General features: G+C 36.9%; 1 protein-coding gene across 1 annotated transcript; it reads right to left on the bottom strand.

Moving 5' to 3' along the window:
• Positions 1 to 4,366: 4,366 nt before the first annotated feature.
• Positions 4,367 to 17,333, bottom strand: LOC139960956 (uncharacterized). The gene is made up of 11 exons (XM_071959681.1): positions 16,928 to 17,333; positions 15,884 to 16,114; positions 15,103 to 15,253; positions 13,916 to 14,031; positions 13,241 to 13,381; positions 11,968 to 12,100; positions 11,382 to 11,607; positions 10,983 to 11,059; positions 10,274 to 10,371; positions 9,088 to 9,183; positions 4,367 to 4,707 (listed from the first exon to the last, which is right to left on the bottom strand). Exons 1-11 carry the CDS (start codon positions 17,138 to 17,140, stop codon positions 4,618 to 4,620), a joined length of 1,572 nt encoding a protein of 523 aa, XP_071815782.1. The 5' UTR covers positions 17,141 to 17,333; the 3' UTR covers positions 4,367 to 4,617.
• Between the last annotated feature and the right edge of the window lie 1,482 nt (positions 17,334 to 18,815).

Raw genomic sequence — 18,815 nt, 5'->3', positions numbered from 1 at the left:
GGCTAAATAATGTCACTATCAGAATGTGGTTTTTTACACACTGCAGATAAACTAGTCGCAAGATAATTCATTTTTAATGCCAAAGAATTCCCTGCATGCAAATTCAAACCAATGTAAATTAGATAAACTTTCACATGCTTAAGATACAGCTGCCCTTTACACTGAAAGAATATACATATATATATATATATAAATGATAACAAATGAAGATTATAAATTAAACATTGAATGTAGAAGCATAAGACTTTACTTACAATGAAAAATATAGTAATTCTGTGGTAAGTACTGTCTCAGAAATTAATCTTTGGAAAGACTTTCCATAATGGAATGTTGTACAAAATCAGCTGATTCGAAAATAAAAGGGCATTGCCATTTAATAATATTACGTCTATAAGGGGCAAATATAGTATCATCAAAATATATAAGGTACCTTGTAAATGTTGTAGGTATTTGTAAATTTCTAGAAGATATAATATTTTTAAATAATTCTCAAGCTGTTTTACTATGGTAGGTATTGGTTAAGGTCAAGTTGCAGAAATCAAATCTGATACAGTGAACTTTTGAAGGAATACAGCACAGGTGCAGTGGCGTAGCTACGGGGGGCCTCGGCTGGCCCCCCCACTGGGAATGGGGTAAAAAAAAAAAACACTCATCAGTGCGATTCGCTAATATTTTTTGTTCAATAATTTGGGAAATAGAGTCACACAATTTTCTCGTCTGCATCTGGCAGAATAAGAATAATACAATATCTGTAGTAATCATGAGAATGGTCACACAGCATAGCATGGCAATGGTCGATGCGACGATTGCGACCATACACCACGAACCTTGTTGTGCTGCGTGATAGCGATATCTGCTGAAAATATGTTCAGTGCTTCCACCTAGCGCAACAATCTATCAAAAGATTGGCTCCGTTTGTTCTGAGCCGAGGTATCAGGTATTCATGGGTGGCGATCATGGGGGGGGGGGGGGACGGGGGGACATGTCCCCCCAATATTTCAGGTGGGGGATATAGTATCTTATATCCCCCCAATATTTGGTGACATAGTTTTTTTTTAAGCATATGTTTTGTATTTTTTTATGATATCGCTAGTAATTTCAAAATAGAAAATGCTTAGATGCAACTTACAAGGCCTGGGAAGTGCCATTTCCAGCGATCTGGGAGGCATTTTCGGCCAAAATTTTCTTTTGCGCTTCGCGCCAACTCATGGTGGCGCTACGCTTAGAAAGTCTGGGTACAAGCTTTGCCCCTCCCTTGGCAAATTTCTCGCAAAGCGCCTGTCTAACCGTGTCACAATTTGTTACTATATATGACCGAAAGTAGTTTTTACTTTTTTTTCTCGAAATGAATAGCTAGACGGACCGCATCCGTAATGAAATTTGGTTTGCATCTTGTGTATGAGTGTAAGTACGTACAATCAAACATAGGATCCACATCGATATGGGTTCACTGGGTTTCCATTTGACCTGTTTCCTACAAGATTTCTAACCGCAGGTGCGTAGCCAAGGGAGGGGGGTGGTGAAGGGGTGGAGACCGCCCCCCCTCGAGCATATTTTTTGGTATTTTTTCTATGATATCGAAGTTTTATAGTAGCCGTTATAAGAGGTTTTAATATTTGTACACCAATAATTTAACTGTGTCTGAAATTTCGAAAATTCCTTGACCAACATTCTTCATCATAGTATACTTCCCTCTACACTCGTACAATTTTGACCGGTCTGTTAGTGGTTGAGGGGGGGGGGGGTTTCTGTATTGGTTGTCCATAGATGAAATTTAGTGCAACATTATGGGTATGTTTTGAAGTGAATTTATTATTCAAATTCTGAACAAATAATGGGCTTAAAACCTTGAAAAGTGGGGCTGACGGGTATTGTGGGGCGTTACGTAGAATTACCTACAAATGCAATGAGGTCGAACATGATGTGTGACTGGTGACAATCTTAACAAAAGGTTATGAATGAAAAAAAAAAGCTATTAGGAAAAACTTGGTTCTCAGGCAAAAGTGTACATCTGGTTGGTCATTTTCAAGCCCGAGAAGTGCCATTTCCGGTCATCTGGGGGGCTATCAAAACCAGAAATTTTCTTGTACGCTGCGCGCCAACCAATGGTGGCGCTCCGCTTTGATAGTAATTCGCCTGCATCCAAGCAGATGTCCCCCCCCCCTTAATATTTGAAACAGATCGCCGCCCATGCAGGTATTCATATATTGCCTCGAGTCAAATGAATATATGTCATTGAATATTCCACAAAACATCTTTTTTATGGCCACGAAACTGTCGAAACAGGATTTTCCACTACTGGTAGAGATATAAAATATTGGGAATTCTGAAATTCCTGCAAATGATGCCAACTTCCCTCAAGTTAAAAGTCTGGTTGAGTTGGCAAGGCCAGTCAGCATGAAAGAGAAAAAACTTTTTTTGCATTTCTGTCACCAAAGTTGCACATCTTTTTTGGTTGCTATTTTGCCTTACAGGTGCCATCTCCTGCGATCTGGGGGGTGCTGAAAATCTCAAATTTTCTCTGTACGCTCCGCGCCAATCATGGTGGCGCTCCGCTTAGATAGTAACCTCCGGCCCCCCCACTAGAAAGAACAGCCCCCCCATGGCCCCCCCACTCAAAAAATCCTAGCTACGCCACTGCACAGGTGGATCCAGAGAGGTGGCTTAAGCACCTCATCTTAAGTTTGTTTGACCACTGAAAGTGAGTTACAATCAATTGTGATTATAACAAGGTAAGGATAGACACTTTGAACACCATTGGTGGTATGCATTTCTTACACACACTTCTGCTTTCTTATGTTTCTAGTTTGGTAGCAATGTGTTATGTACCAATACTTGCCTCCAAGCTACCAACCCCCTCCCCCCCCCCCCACCCCCGTTCCTTATTAAAACAAATGACTTGGACTTCCATTCCATGATACAATCATTTATAATTAATCTGAATACATTATGTAAGAAAGAACCTTTAATTCAGAAAATTGACATGCATGCTGCTTCTATCTAAACTTACAAACCAAGAAAGATAGTAATCTCTAATTGTTTGAGTTGTGGCAACAAACCAGAAAGGTCTGTTCAATAGGTACAAAATAAAGAAAATATTCCTGTAAATTTAATTTTGAAAATATTTTCAAAAGTGAAAACAGTGTTATTGAGGTAATTAATCCCCTCGTTCCGCCAAGTGCATTGCTCGCCATTTGAATCCCCATCTTTGTCCGAATTTGCCACATGTACATACTGTAGCATTATAAAATTAGATTCTTCATTTAACCAGAATTCTCACCATACTATACACAGGGCATCTATTAAATTTCCAAATAAAAGTTGAGATTTTTCCTCATTGTTTGTTGTACGAGGGGGAATCAAAGAGAGCTAGCAACAATCTTCACAGGTTTGAACAATTATTAAAGGATGCCATGATAATTGATAAAAATCAATTAAAATAAAAAGGTGATGACTTTTTTTAAAGGGAAAGTATGGAAAACAAAACCAACCTATTATTTGTAATCCCACCCCTCAAGTGACACAGATTTACCATAAAATCAAACAGAAATGGGCTTTAAACATCGGATGTATGGAAATGTTTAAATATGTCAAAAGTTTTTTTTTTTTTAAGATACAAACATTTTATGCAAAACATGAGATTTGATATGGTACAAATTTGAAAAAACTTTGACTTTTTGTCGTATAAGAAGCAATAAACTTTCATATGTCATAAGGAGGTCAATCAAATTTGTGTTCTAAATTAGCCGATACTTGCTAGACCAACCATGTGATTTCATGCCAATTTCTTTCCAACTTTGTGCACACTGTATGAGAAGAGCAGTAATTTTCGTTCTCTGCCAGTGAACATGCACCTCTATCGGCACTAAAGAACCAATAGTGACAGTCACTATACAGGTGAAATACTGAAATGGTTTGTGAAAGACTGTTATTTTCCTGATATGAATAGTAGTAATACTGACAAATTTTTATGTAGTACAGTTTTACCAAGGTACTTGAGCTAAAAGCAAACTGAATAACTTCAACTTTTCTGGAGTTACCATGTGGTGTTTGTCTTACGTGTTACTTTTCTTACTAAGTTTAAAATACAAAATATTAAATGCATTTTCAAATTTAACTTGATCTACAATCTATTGAGATGAAAAATATTCTGAAAAAAAACCCTTCCTTTACTCCCTTTTAATTCTTTAATACTAGCAAAACAATTTCATTTTGAGATTCAGAATATCCCAACAATTTAGTGTAACCATATGTGATTCCTCAACTATCCTTCACTGTTTTTGAAAGACTTAAAAACATTATTAGCTCACTGGATAGATGTGAATAGTGATTTGACCATTTTCCTCCAAATACTTTTTTGTAAAAAAAAAAAACATGTGGATCATTCCATAATTTAATCATGTCCACCTTGTCCCTGTCACATTGTGACAGTCATACATTTTCTGTGTAAACAGAAGATATAATTGCTTTCATCAAAACGAAATTATTGAAAGCAAATATCATTTTATTGTAACTGCTGAGTCTCCCTCTGACTACCACAGATTTTGATGGGACTGTTTGCGAGAGAGAGAGACACCAATTAATTCATAAAAGTTGGACCCCATTTTTCAACATGATTCAATTAAATCCATAATACCATTTTGATAAAGTCTCTGGTGAAACTCCAAGATTGTAAAGGATAACCATCAGTCTGTTGAAACCAGTAATCTGTAAGAATAGTAAAATAGAACCAGAAATATGGAAGACAGAGTAAAATAGAACTGGTATTTTGTAAGAAAGAGTAAACTAAAGCCTGTGAAGCTGTAAGATAGAGTAAAATAGAACCAGTACTATTTAATATGGAAGACAGTAAAATAGAACTGGTATTTTGTAAGAAAGAGTAAACTAAAGCCTGTGAAGCTGTAAGATAGAGTAAAATAGAACCAGTAATATGTAAGATAGAGTAAAATAGAACCAGTAATATGTAAGATAGAGTAAAATAGAACTGGTATTTTGTAAGAAAGAGTAAACTAAAGCCTGTGAAGCTGTAAGATAGAGTAAAATAGAACCAGTAATATTTAAGATAGAGTAAAATAGAACCAGTAATATGTAAGATAGAGTAAAATAGAACTGGTATTTTGTAAGAAAGAGTAAACTAAAACCCGTGAAGCTGTAAGATAGAGTAAAATAGAACCAGTAATATTTAAGATAGAGTAAAATAGAACCAGAAATATGGAAGACAGAGTAAAATAGAACTGGTATTTTGTAAGAAAGAGTAAACTAAAGCCTGTGAAGCTGTAAGATAGAGTAAAATAGAACCAGTAATATTTAAGATAGAGTAAAATAGAACCAGAAATATGGAAGACAGAGTAAAATAGAACTGGTATTTTGTAAGAAAGAGTAAACTAAAACCTGTGAAGCTGTAAGATAGAGTAAAATAGAACCAGTAATATTTAAGATAGAGTAAAATAGAACCAGTAATATGTAAGATAGAGTAAAATATAACCAGTAATCTGTAATATAGAGTAAAATAGGGCCGGTAATCTGTAAGACAGAGTAAACTAGAACCGGTAATGGAATGAGAATATTCCAGCATTCATCTTATACAGTGTGTGCTACAGATTGAGAATATTCCAGCATTCATCTTATACAGTGTGTGCTGTGGTTTGAGAATATTCCAGCATTCATCTTATACAGTGTGTGCTACAGATTGAGAATATTCCAGCATTCATCTTATACAGTGTGTGCTGTGGTTAGAGAATATTCCAGCATTCATCTTATACAGTGTGTGCTACAGATTGAGAATATTCCAGCATTCATCTTATACAGTGTGTGCTACAGATTGAGAATATTCCAGCATTCATCTTATACAGTGTGTGCTGTGGTTTGAGAATATTCCAGCTTTCATCTTATACAGTGTGTGCTGTGGTTTGAGAATATTCCAGCATTCATCTTATACAGTGTGTGCTACAGATTGAGAATATTCCAGCATTCATCTTATACAGTGTGTGCTACAGATTGAGAATATTCCAGCATTGATCTTATACAGTGTGTGCTGTGGTTAGAGAATATTCCAGCATTCATCTTATACAGTGTGTGCTACAGATTGAGAATATTCCAGCATTCATCTTATACAGTGTGTGCTACAGATTGAGAATATGCCAGCATTCATCTTATACAGTGTGTGCTACAGATTGAGAATATTCCAGCATTCATCTTATACAGTGTGTGCTACAGATTGAGAATATTCCAGCATTCATCTTATACAGTGTGTGCTACAGATTGAGAATATTCCAGCATTCATCTTATACAGTGTGTGCTACAGATTGAGAATATTCCAGCTTTCATCTTATACAGTGTGTGCTGTGGTTTGAGAATATTCCAGCATTCATCTTATACAGTGTGTGCTACAGATTGAGAATATTCCAGCATTCATCTTATACAGTGTGTGCTGTGGTTTGAGAATATTCCAGCTTTCATCTTATACAGTGTGTGCTGTGGTTTGAGAATATTCCAGCTTTCATCTTATACAGTGTGTGCTACAGATTGAGAATATTCCAGCATTCATCTTATACAGTGTGTGCTACAGATTGAGAATATTCCAGCATTCATCTTATACAGTGTGTGCTGTGGTTTGAGAATATTCCAGCTTTCATCTTATACAGTGTGTGCTGTGGTTAGAGAATATTCCAGCATTCATCTTATACAGTGTGTGCTGTGGTTAGAGAATATTCCAGCATTCATCTTATACAGTGTGTGCTACAGATTGAGAATATTCCAACATTCATCTTATACAGTGTGTGCTGTGGTTTGAGAATATTCCAGCTTTCATCTTATACAGTGTGTGCTGTGGTTAGAGAATATTCCAGCATTCATCTTATACAGTGTGTGCTGTGGTTTGAGAATATTCCAGCATTCATCTTATACAGTGTGTGCTGTGGTTAGAGAATATTCCAGCATTCATCTTATACAGTGTGTGCTGTGGTTTGAGAATATTCCAGCTTTCATCTTATACAGTGTGTGCTGTGGTTAGAGAATATTCCAGCATTCATCTTATACAGTGTGTGCTGTGGTTAGAGAATATTCCAGCATTCATCTTATACAGTGTGTGCTACAGATTGAGAATATTCCAGCATTCATCTTATACAGTGTGTGCTGTGGTTTGAGAATATTCCAGCTTTCATCTTATACAGTGTGTGCTGTGGTTAGAGAATATTCCAGCATTCATCTTATACAGTGTGTGCTGTGGTTTGAGAATATTCCAGCATTCATCTTATACAGTGTGTGCTGTGGTTTGAGAATATTCCAGCTTTCATCTTATACAGTGTGTGCTGTGGTTAGAGAATATTCCAGCATTCATCTTATACAGTGTGTGCTGTGGTTTGAGAATATTCCAGCATTCATCTTATACAGTGTGTGCTGTGGTTTGAGAATATTCCAGCTTTCATCTTATACAGTGTGTGCTGTGGTTAGAGAATATTCCAGCATTCATCTTATACAGTGTGTGCTGTGGTTTGAGAATATTCCAGCATTCATCTTATACAGTGTGTGCTGTGGTTAGAGAATATTCCAGCATTCATCTTATACAGTGTGTGCTGTGGTTAGAGAATATTCCAGCATTCATCTTATACAGTGTGTGCTACAGATTGAGAATATTCCAGCATTCATCTTATACAGTGTGTGCTGTGGTTTGAGAATATTCCAGCTTTCATCTTATACAGTGTGTGCTGTGGTTTGAGAATATTCCAGCATTCATCTTATACAGTGTGTGCTGTGGTTAGAGAATATTCCAGCATTCATCTTATACAGTGTGTGCTGTGGTTAGAGAATATGCCAGCATTCATCTTATACAGTGTGTGCTGTGGTTTGAGAATATTCCAGCATTCATCTTATACAGTGTGTGCTGTGGTTTGAGAATATTCCAGCATTCATCTTATACAGTGTGTGCTGTGGTTAGAGAATATTCCAGCTTTCATCTTATACAGTGTGTGCTGTGGTTTGAGAATATTCCAGCATTCATCTTATACAGTGTGTGCTGTGGTTTGAGAATATTCCAGCTTTCATCTTATACAGTGTGTGCTGTGGTTAGAGAATATTCCAGCATTCATCTTATACAGTGTGTGCTGTGGTTTGAGAATATTCCAGCATTCATCTTATACAGTGTGTGCTACAGATTGAGAATATTCCAGCTTTCATCTTATACAGTGTGTGCTGTGGTTAGAGAATATTCCAGCATTCATCTTATACAGTGTGTGCTACAGATTGAGAATATTCCAGCATTCATCTTATACAGTGTGTGCTGTGGTTAGAGAATATTCCAGCTTTCATCTTATACAGTGTGTGCTGTGGTTTGAGAATATTCCAGCATTCATCTTATACAGTGTGTGCTACAGATTGAGAATATTCCAGCTTTCATCTTATACAGTGTGTGCTGTGGTTAGAGAATATTCCAGCTTTCATCTTATACAGTGTGTGCTGTGGTTTGAGAATATTCCAGCATTCATCTTATACAGTGTGTGCTACAGATTGAGAATATTCCAGCTTTCATCTTATACAGTGTGTGCTGTGGTTAGAGAATATTCCAGCTTTCATCTTATACAGTGTGTGCTACAGATTGAGAATATTCCAGCTTTCATCTTTTACAGTGTGTGCTGTGGTTAGAGAATATTCCAGCTTTCATCTTATACAGTGTGTGCTGTGGTTTGAGAATATTCCAGCATTCATCTGGTAGTTTCCTTACCTTGAACAGTAGCAAATACAACAAAAGTGAAATGTAAAATATCATTTAACATAATACTATTTGATAACGTCCTCTTGCATGTTTAGTTTCAGAATTCAAGAGAAGTGAAAACCTTTGTAGTTATCATTATTAGAAAATGCTTGGGTTATGAAATAAGGGTACAACAGCTGATGACTCCCCCTCCCACCCCCAAAAAAATCTCAAACTGAAAGAAAGGAGTAAAACAGCAACTAACTTTGAATCCTGTGAATGAAAATGGTTTTAACCTCTCTTGTGGCATGCATTCGGGCAAATATTGACAACTAAAAATTCTGGACAACACAACCAAATATTCCTGGCATAAAATGTGTTAATGCATGCACTGATACCTTTAATAAACCATGCTTTATCCATCTCCTTGCTGAGGTGATAGCCTTCTCTCCACTCACGATTTTGATGTGTCCAAGGCATTGCAAATTCTTAACCTTCAAAAGACCAAAAGAAAAGGGTAAGTTGCATTACAGTCTTTATTTTTTAGTTCACTTGACAAAAACCACTCTCCTTATTGATGCCTTGCCGAAGGCAGAAGGAATCTATGCAATGTTGATGGTGTGTGTCAATCCATGGCTCTTATTCAAGCAATTTGCATTCATTTTGACATACTTGGACCAGCCAGCTGTATAGCATGTAAACCTATTTCCATCTGATCTATCAGTTAGCCCAAATTTGAATATGCAAATTAGGTTAGGTCTTATTATACAACATCTAATTGTATTCTGGTCATTTGATTGGTCAATTGCTCGTTGATTGCATGCAAAATCCGCTCTATTCCAGAACCATGGGTTATACTTTTTTGGTAGCACTCTTTTCAATGTTTAAGAGAAGAGAAACCTGTCTGTTCAAAACAATCTGTTGCATGAGTGCATTTTACCCATCTTAATATAATATGTTGTATAAAACAAATAATGAATGGTTTCCATTCGTGCAGTAGTGCAAATCTTTCAACTCATGAAATATTTGCACTATTGCACTCATAACCATTCATTATTTGTATATTATAAACTATATCTGCTATGATCGGCTACATTGAGAGCTAGATGAGACAAGATGGGGGTGGGGAGAGGGGGGGCCACTCATGTCACTGGGCCCACTTTTTTCAGACTAATGAATTAATGGTGCATGCAAGGTAGTATGAAGAAATTATCCTTCTATCGGAAGCCCTGGCCTGATCCAATCCTTACTCATGCCAAAAACATAACATTGATTCATTTTATTTGTCATAAACACTGTTAACTCTTAATGCACACATCATATTTCTTCAGCCCTCTGATTGATCCTGGGGTTCTAGGGATCCTCCCCCCCCCCCAACTGATCTCCCTCTCATAATGCCCGGCTTGTATTATATTGCAGATCTGTGCTATGTGAACTCTCTCAAGTCATTAAAACTCTGTGGCCTAATGCAACACAATGATGATATATACTACGCTTTATGTGTCCTGTTGGCTGAATGCATTTGATTACAGACATAACCAGCTGCTTTTGAAGAGAACAAATGAATAAAAAGTATATGTTTACCATCGCATAATCTTCCATCAGTCGGTACTCTGGGAATCCACCAACCTTGTCGAAGACCCGTCTCGTCATAAATAAACCCTGGTCACCGTACGGCAGCTCTTTTTCAAAACCAACAGAAAGGAAAGATGTTAAGTGTTTCATGTAGATGAAAACTGCCTCGTCTTTCAAAATGTTTTAATTTGTATAAAATGTTTCAATTTGTTTTAAAATGTTTTAATTTGTATAAAAACTAATATATATATAAGCTATCTTTACTTAATGGAATACCAGAAGGCTCACAAATATTAAGCTTGATATTTGAAACTTATTGATTGAAACGATAATGACAGCAGCTTGGTTAAAACTTTGTTGCCGTCGGTAACAGGTGTTTTTGCGAGGATGGAAATGAAAGTACTTAGGGGCACAGATGGCAAATTGCCATCAGAAGGGTCAGTTATTTCAAGCCCTGAATATGAAATAGGCAATCGTAAATAAATAACAAAATATTAACCCATTTATTTATGTAACAACATACTAGCTTTTGCTCACAGTATCAAGAATTATTATAGGAGGTGACTTTCATACAGGAAGTGAGCCACAAAAACATCAGTAAATCTTATTTAATCATACGTCTTGTCAAAAATGTTAACATTCTGTTCTCCATTTCACTATCCAAAATGCTGTTCCACTCGTTTAATTAACTTTTAATTTAAACCTGAATATCATTTACCATAATTCTTTGCTCTTCTGTTAGTGAACCATGTAAGAAGTTTCATTTGCCACTTAAATAGCACTGAAAATTCTTCTCTGAAAACAAGAACAAGGAAGAAAGCCCCACATGAATGACCTCAAACTTGTTTCATTTTATAGAAAGGTATGATTATTCATTTGATCACTTTGTAAATGCTTATTTTTTCGATATCTCTGAAATTTGGTGTCACAGATAGTAGGCTTCATCAGCTTTTGCATTCCTTGCTGCCCAAAGAAAGGTGGATTTTGCATCCAAGAGAAATCCCAAATTTTCCCATCTGAAATGGCCATCCAGATTGTAACTATAAAAATTCCAAATTAAGAGCTTAAGCTCATTACCAAATTATTTGAACAAAAATAATAGATAATTGTACTAAACCTTGTCTTTCCCTTTCCAGCGGTCTCTTCTTCTTTGTCTTCCGCTTCTTGATTCTTCTCCAGGACGTCTAAAGCAAACTCAAATGCTCCGCAAACAACCCCAGGTTCAGTGAGTGTGACCATCACATGACTATCAAAGGCTCTCGGTAGAGTTGTATCAGCGTGAACAAAAATGAGATTGGACCCAGTGGAATGTTTAGCACCAGTATTGAGCTGTACTCCTCTACCTAAACTCAAAAACAAGTAAAAAAGAAATCATAAAAATGAATGTCATGTACTTTTGAGGTATTTTAATTGATAAGAAGTAGGTCAGATTGTTTCGATATAAAGGCTACTTCAAGTGGATCAGATATTTATCAACTGAACTGAATAACCATAGTAACAGCTATTTATATGAAATACTGTTGAGGGACTGGATGGTCTCTATGGAGGCTAAGTAAGGTAACATCGTCTCTAACATGACCATGTAGCAACTTAATGGGATGCAAGAAAATGTGTAAGTTCCCAAATTAGCTATTAACTCTTGTTTGTAATATTATTTAACTTGACAGCACATTTTGTTTTTAATTGATGTTTGCTTCACTCACCTTTCTTTGAATTGACTAGAGTGACCTTACAAGCTGTACAGGAGCTAGCAAACTCCTCCACCCTCCGCCTCGTACCATCACTGCTGCCTCCATCGCTAACCACCACCTCCATGTAGGAAGTAAACCTGCTACTCTGCACAAGAAAGAAAATACCACATAGTTTATTATTATTATTGTTATGATCTATAGCTGGTAGTGATGATGCTTACATGCTGCATTAATAGTAACATGGCAGAGTCTGAATAATTCTCAACACGCTATCTATTACGGCATATCATCATTAATATGCTATCTACTACGGCATATCATTAGTTATATGCTATCTACTATGGCATATCGTTATAAACATGCTATCTCTTACATCATATCATTATTAATATGCTATCTACTACGGCATATCATTATTAATATGCTATCTACTATGGCATATTGTTATAAATATGCTATTTACTATGGCATATCATTATTAACCTCCAGAGTACAGCAAAATATGCAAAATAGGAAACGAAAAGGTGCAGAATACAGTGAAAACGTGACCTTCTCTTCTTTACTGACCAGTGAGTGCCTAATGACCGCAACATCTTTGCCTTCACAGTAGTGCAGAAATATCCCCATAAATAGAATAGAATGTCCAAATAAAGAGTGACGGACGTACCTAGGTTAGTCGTCATGAAAATATTTCCTTCATGTTGTTGCTCTTTATATTTACACATATCTGTACAAAACTAGTGCCACATGACTAGATATAGAAAATGATGTATTCATTCAGAACATAATGTCCACATATAGAGTGGAATGCCGATCTTGCCCTGATTAAAAGCCTGGAAAATTGTTTACTGCTCTAGAGTAGAGTCATAAATCTCTCTTTCTATAGTAACAACTAGTAAAATTACTGCCACATGCTGAGAAAAAAAAAACAAGAAATATTTGTCCAACAAATCTATGTGTTACTAGTCGATGCAGTGTGATACATTCTGTATTATAAATGGTGGAGCGCCTTGGAAACATAAGAGTGCAGGGTGGATGTGACTTCATGCAAATTATATGATGTCACGGCATAGGAATCTATAGAGAAGACTTGCCGTATTTTTAACCAATATATCTGACAGGAAGTGTCTAGATTTGTTTGAACTTAAAGACACGATACATCCATGTTGCTAAAGTATTTCATAAAGTTGGTGCCTAAATTATTTACTACTGATTGAAGAAAAAGAAAGAAGGTATTCTTTGAATACTACAAGAAATATGTAGCGACAGAATACTTTCAACTTACTGTGATCAGATTGCTCAGGGTTGATAGTATGCTGCCCTCTTCATTATATGTTGGTACTATAGCTGAAAGAACTGGAGCCTTCAGTTCTTCTAGACTGATGCCAACCTTGCTCTCAAATTCTGGTAAATCCTCAGGTTCATCCTATCGAGAAAATAACAAAATTGACTTTTTCCAGCGACCTATTCTGATTCAAAATCTTTAAATAACAAGCATCATCTGAAAATCAACAAGTTCATTTCTTTCAAATAGCTACAAAAAGTAAACAAAAGGAAAGAAGACATTGTGTGAAGAAGTAACTTGTTGTAAGAGGGACTTTAATGCCTTTGAATACTGCAATAAAATTAAGACTGTAAATGTATCCACCGCAAAGGCCCAGCTCTACTACACCATCGAGTTCATGGACCCTCAGACCCAGTCTTAATAGATAAGTCATTTCTTTCTATTTGGCACCTTAAGTTAACTGTATCTTTGTTATTCACTTATTTGTACCATTCATCTTTATTATTCATATTATTTGTAGAATATAGAAATATTATTTTTCAAATACCATTCGAAACCTCGTCCACCTTTTCTTTTAAGCGTTAACATCCTTGGAAACTCTTTCTGCCGGAATACGAATTATTTACATGTCGTTTCCGTAACAATGATGTGGAGTATGACACCGGAGAAACTTACTATATCTTGCAGTGTTTGACACAGTGTATGCACTCGAAGTTTGTGCCTCTGAGCTACCAACAGCTGCTGATTGAATACCTTCGATGTACCCCATTCAATTCCCTCAAAAACACTAGCTGAGGGATGAGAAAATGAAGAGCCTTTGACAACAGTAAGCTCTGCAACAGTTCAAATGATTTTTTCTTATAAATCTTCTCAGCCATGTTGTAGCAGTCCGAGGAATAGTGATGTAAAAAGAACTATTATATTGAGAAGATAAAAAGAACCTTATTGTGAAGAGTCACAAATCACTCACCAAAGCAGCCCCCCCCCCCCAACCACCCGTTCCTTTCCTTTCCTTGTCCCGACCCATGTTTCACTAACAGGTGGCACAGTTGAACGCTTTACTAACACAACAAGAAACCAATGTAGGGTTGTCTTCTCTTTATGTTGCTTTTGTACATCTTATTGATTTATGAGAGCATTAACAGTATGTCGATATCTAACAGTATGTCCATATCTAAAGACAGACTACATCTGTGTGGGACAGGATAATTCTTTGACCTGGAAAAGAGAGGTTCATCCCTTCTACTTGTGGACCTCAAGGCAGTGAGGTGTTATTCTATCGCTATCAGTGCCAATGAGTTATGTGCACACTCAAGTTATTCACACGTGTTTCACTGTACTTTTCGAGGACAATACAATGATTCTGGTATAGAGATATCACAGGAAGTAAAGAACAATAATTGCTGTGATTGACTCTGAATGAATCAATACTGGGTTCATATGTAAGGTACTGGAATCTGGAATCTACAAGTTTCTGTACTGGCTTATGAGAGCAGCCCAATTTACAGTATTTGTTAATAATAAGCAGCGATACTCTGAGCTCATATATCAGGTCCTGGAATCTGAAATGATTTTTTGGCTGTAGATTGTTATCATTTCTTTATGTTCTTAATGTCTACTGGCAGAAAAATGCCGGTGGTTCTTCTCTTTTTAGTTTGGCTACTAGTGACTTGATTTCATCTTGTAGAATATTTAAGCACCTGTGCAGCTATAATGGGGAAATTCTGGCCCTATCTACAACATAAAAATATAGTTATTTAGTTAAAATTATCAGGTTATTAATATACACGCAGAGTTGATTTACCTTTTTTATGACATGATATAAATGTTTTTCTTTGATTGATTAAAACCGTGCTACTTACACAAATTGTTATCACATCCCCGATGAAACCCAACCAGGTAATATCCACCATCATTAGCAGCTCCTAAAATCATATCACATGACTTAGATTCTATGACCTTGAAAGACTCTGAAAGAACATCTATATTAATACCAGGAATGTCACTCCCAATCTGAAAAAAAAATTATATGAAAACAAAATGAGGTACTGTAAATCTGAAAATAAGGATGGAAGGAATCTGATGTCAAATCTTTCTTCAGAAATAGCTTTGGAATTTGTGATAAACTGCCAATTTTTTATGATCCTGCATTGTTAGATACTCATCCTCATCAAATGTACAGAAGCCCTTGTTCTTGTTTTCCATACATTATCATCTGATTTACGTGGTAGAAATCTCTAAACAAGTTGCACGTAAATTTAAAGTATCTAATACTTGTAGACTGAAATGTAATGATAAAGGAATTACCCCAAATTGCACCAACCCTCCCCCCCCCTTCCACCCGACACCTATCCTCTCCAATATACCTGCATGCACAAATGAGCAAACACACAAACAAATTTAAGGAAAGAATTAAAAATGGAACGTCATTGCTTTCTCTTTTATAATTGCAATGTCAGTACTGTTCATCTCACAGTCCAACTGCAGTATTTGTAGAATAAGAAGCCATACAAAGTGTTAGTTTATTACACAAACCCGTGGCGAGCACATAGTGGAGTGGGGCAATCGTGTTCATGCCACTGGCACACATGCTTGGTTACCATTACCAGATGAAAAGAGTATTATCATAATACGCATGCTTACTAGAACAACAGTCTTCGCTCCCTCTTCGAATGCTTTCTTAAATGCATCCCTCATCCTTTCACCAAGATGACCAGAGCTTTGAGGTGTCCATTGGAATTGTGGGAAATTATTCTTCTGTCTTTCCAACCAGTATGTTACCTTCTCTTCCGATCCACCATCATACTGTAATTCTACCCCAGTGTGTTGGTTGACGGCCACAAATGCTTGGACCTCATGTAGTATATGATCAGTCTAAGAATAGAATTAAAATACAGTACCATTAAGTATTTACATCGTCTCCAAGCAAGACACAGTTTGAATTAACAAGTAAACTCACAAAATTAGCTAGTTAATCATCACTATTCAAGGTGACAGCCTTAGCAGATGATGAGTCAGCAGAGGATACATGCACAACTGTGGTCATAGACAGAAGATATGAAAGTCTATAGCCTTTGATATAGATCTCACACCAGCTGTCCATTTTTAGGTATGCAACTAAGTACTCTGTAAGAGCATCATAATGGAATTATAAAAGACCCACTATTTTTCAACACACAACTAGTGTGTGGTAGGCCTGTGCTGTGTTACAATCAGTTGAATGGCGTATGGCTAGGCTAGTGATCTAGGCTAGTCATCTACTGTTGCTTAAGCAATTTATCTTACAACGTGTACAAACTACTACAAATGAACCTAATGTGGGCCACCTAATAGCATGGTTCGTACTTATTAGGAAACACTTTGCAAAACTTCATGGTTCTACGTAGAAAGATAAATTCAAAAAGGCCACACTTCAATTTTACTAAAGAGTCTTTCCGAGTGCTTTCTGGGTCCAAATCATTACAATCCAGTCTTCCAGCTCTTTTCTCGTTTATTTAAAATACATTTAGCTTACTGTAGTGTAGGTGACACATTGCAGAAGCTCGATTAGGCTGATACAATGATTCACTTGACAATTAGCTGGTTAAAATTTGCTAGTTTAAAGTACACCAAGTTACGTACACCATAAAATGCTACAGAAACATGGTTGGAGTAATTGTAATAACGCTAACATTTGTCTATACTGACCATTAACTTCTGTACAACGGCCGCACCATCCGTGCCCAGTTCTGGCACTAACCGTGTTTTCGTGAAACCGGCCTCTGGATACCTTGAGAATATTATTATTCGTTTGTCAAAGTGATATCTCTGATTTCGTAATCTCTTCCAAAACCATGCAAAAGAAATCACAATTATTGCAAAATATATCATGTAAGTATTGATACCAATGTCAGCGCTCATTTTAGGAATACAAATACAGAAAACGTTGCACAGTAATGGAAATTATACTGCCTGACAGCATGGTTTGTTTACAACATAGAAATTGATGTAAGGAGAACGAATGTCATACGACCTGTTCTGAAGCCACTCATCAATGTGGTGGCGCTTTGTTACCAATGTCCAGGGGTGAGTAATTCCTTACTAGGTTTGTTTACAAAATAGAAATTGAAGTAAGCCCTACTTCAATTTCTATGGTTAACAATCACGAGATCAGCTGGCGATGATTATATCAACGAGGTAAATGAATCTGGAGGATTCATGTCAATTGGGTGCGCGCGTACCATGTATGGAGGGTCATGTGATGTGTTCCAGGGTGGTACTATACTGATATTTCTCTGTAGCAGTTCGAGAACAGTGTTAGTGACTTCGTGAAAGATTGGTCGGTTCGGACATGGGAACTAACGGCATAAGAAGGTACTGGTACTTCAGGCCTACGAAATAGTGCTAATGCTAACGTTCAACCTTATTCTCTTGAATGAAGGCAGGCCTTCTACATAATAGATCTTACTTATTAATACAGCTCTAGAGGCAAGCTTTGTCTCATATGGCCTAACGTTATTACAACACGCTATAAGTGAATGAAATGTGGGGAAATGTTTAGTTCAGTGCAACCACGGAATTCTCCATGGAACAGAGCCTAATGCTGTTCGACGGAAATATAGCTATCACGTTAGGCTACAAGCACGGTTATTGCTAGGTAACGGGTGTCGTCTGCTGCTCTAAGCACGCAAATACATTTACGTACTAGTTGGGTGAAATTATCATGCGTAATAGGGAGAGTAGTATATTAGTACCACCCTGGAACACATCACATGACCCTCCATACATGGTACGCGCGTACGCGCGTATTTACTGTGTGATAGTTTCTCCAGATTCATTGACCTCGTTGGATTATATAATGCCGGGTGCACGTGTACTAAAATCTGATTCCATGGGTTAAAAAGAGAACGTATAGTCAAAGAGGAAGTACATGTGGATTGCCAACAACAAAACTAAAAAATTGTGTACCCTTAGTAATAAATTTATACTATTTATCTATCAGAAAGCTACTTTTAACGGATTAGAGTAAATTATCACAAAGTAGCGATGCGAATATTTCAAGTGCAGCAGATCCCTCGGTCTGTAGCTGTCGTACGACATGCCAGCGAAAATCGGGAAAAAAGGTTTTCCCCCGTCGCATGGAGGATTTGTTTTACTCTGACAAATGCAGTGTTTCAATGCCAATAGAAACTTGTGTACAACTAGCACCATTGTGAACCAGCGGAAAATGCTCGCACATAACGCACACTACGATTACACAGTAGGCCTATAGGGTAGGCACAACTGAGATACGGATTGCCCAGATACATATCCTGTTTATAGCTCAGGATGAGAATGCCACATTAAATGAATGAATCTGTTGCCGCTAAAACAGAGGGTGGCATTGCTTTTATTTTTAAATCGGGGAATACGTTGAGACAAGATTACCTAAGAATACCTTTAAGTTTTTACGCTCATTTTTTTCTCAATCATCAAGGCAATCATCATGACGTGTGTTCTCTTCCTTAACTTTGTCACTATAATAGCCAAACTGATTTTCAATCCCTTCATGTGCGTCTTCAGTACTTTTATTGTCATTTATTGCTTATATAATAAT

Source organism: Apostichopus japonicus, chromosome 20 (assembly GCF_037975245.1).
Source record: "Apostichopus japonicus isolate 1M-3 chromosome 20, ASM3797524v1, whole genome shotgun sequence".
NCBI lineage: Eukaryota > Metazoa > Echinodermata > Holothuroidea > Aspidochirotida > Stichopodidae > Apostichopus > Apostichopus japonicus.
Note: the sequence above shows the minus strand (reverse complement) of the source record. Positions and strands in the feature narration are given on the sequence as shown.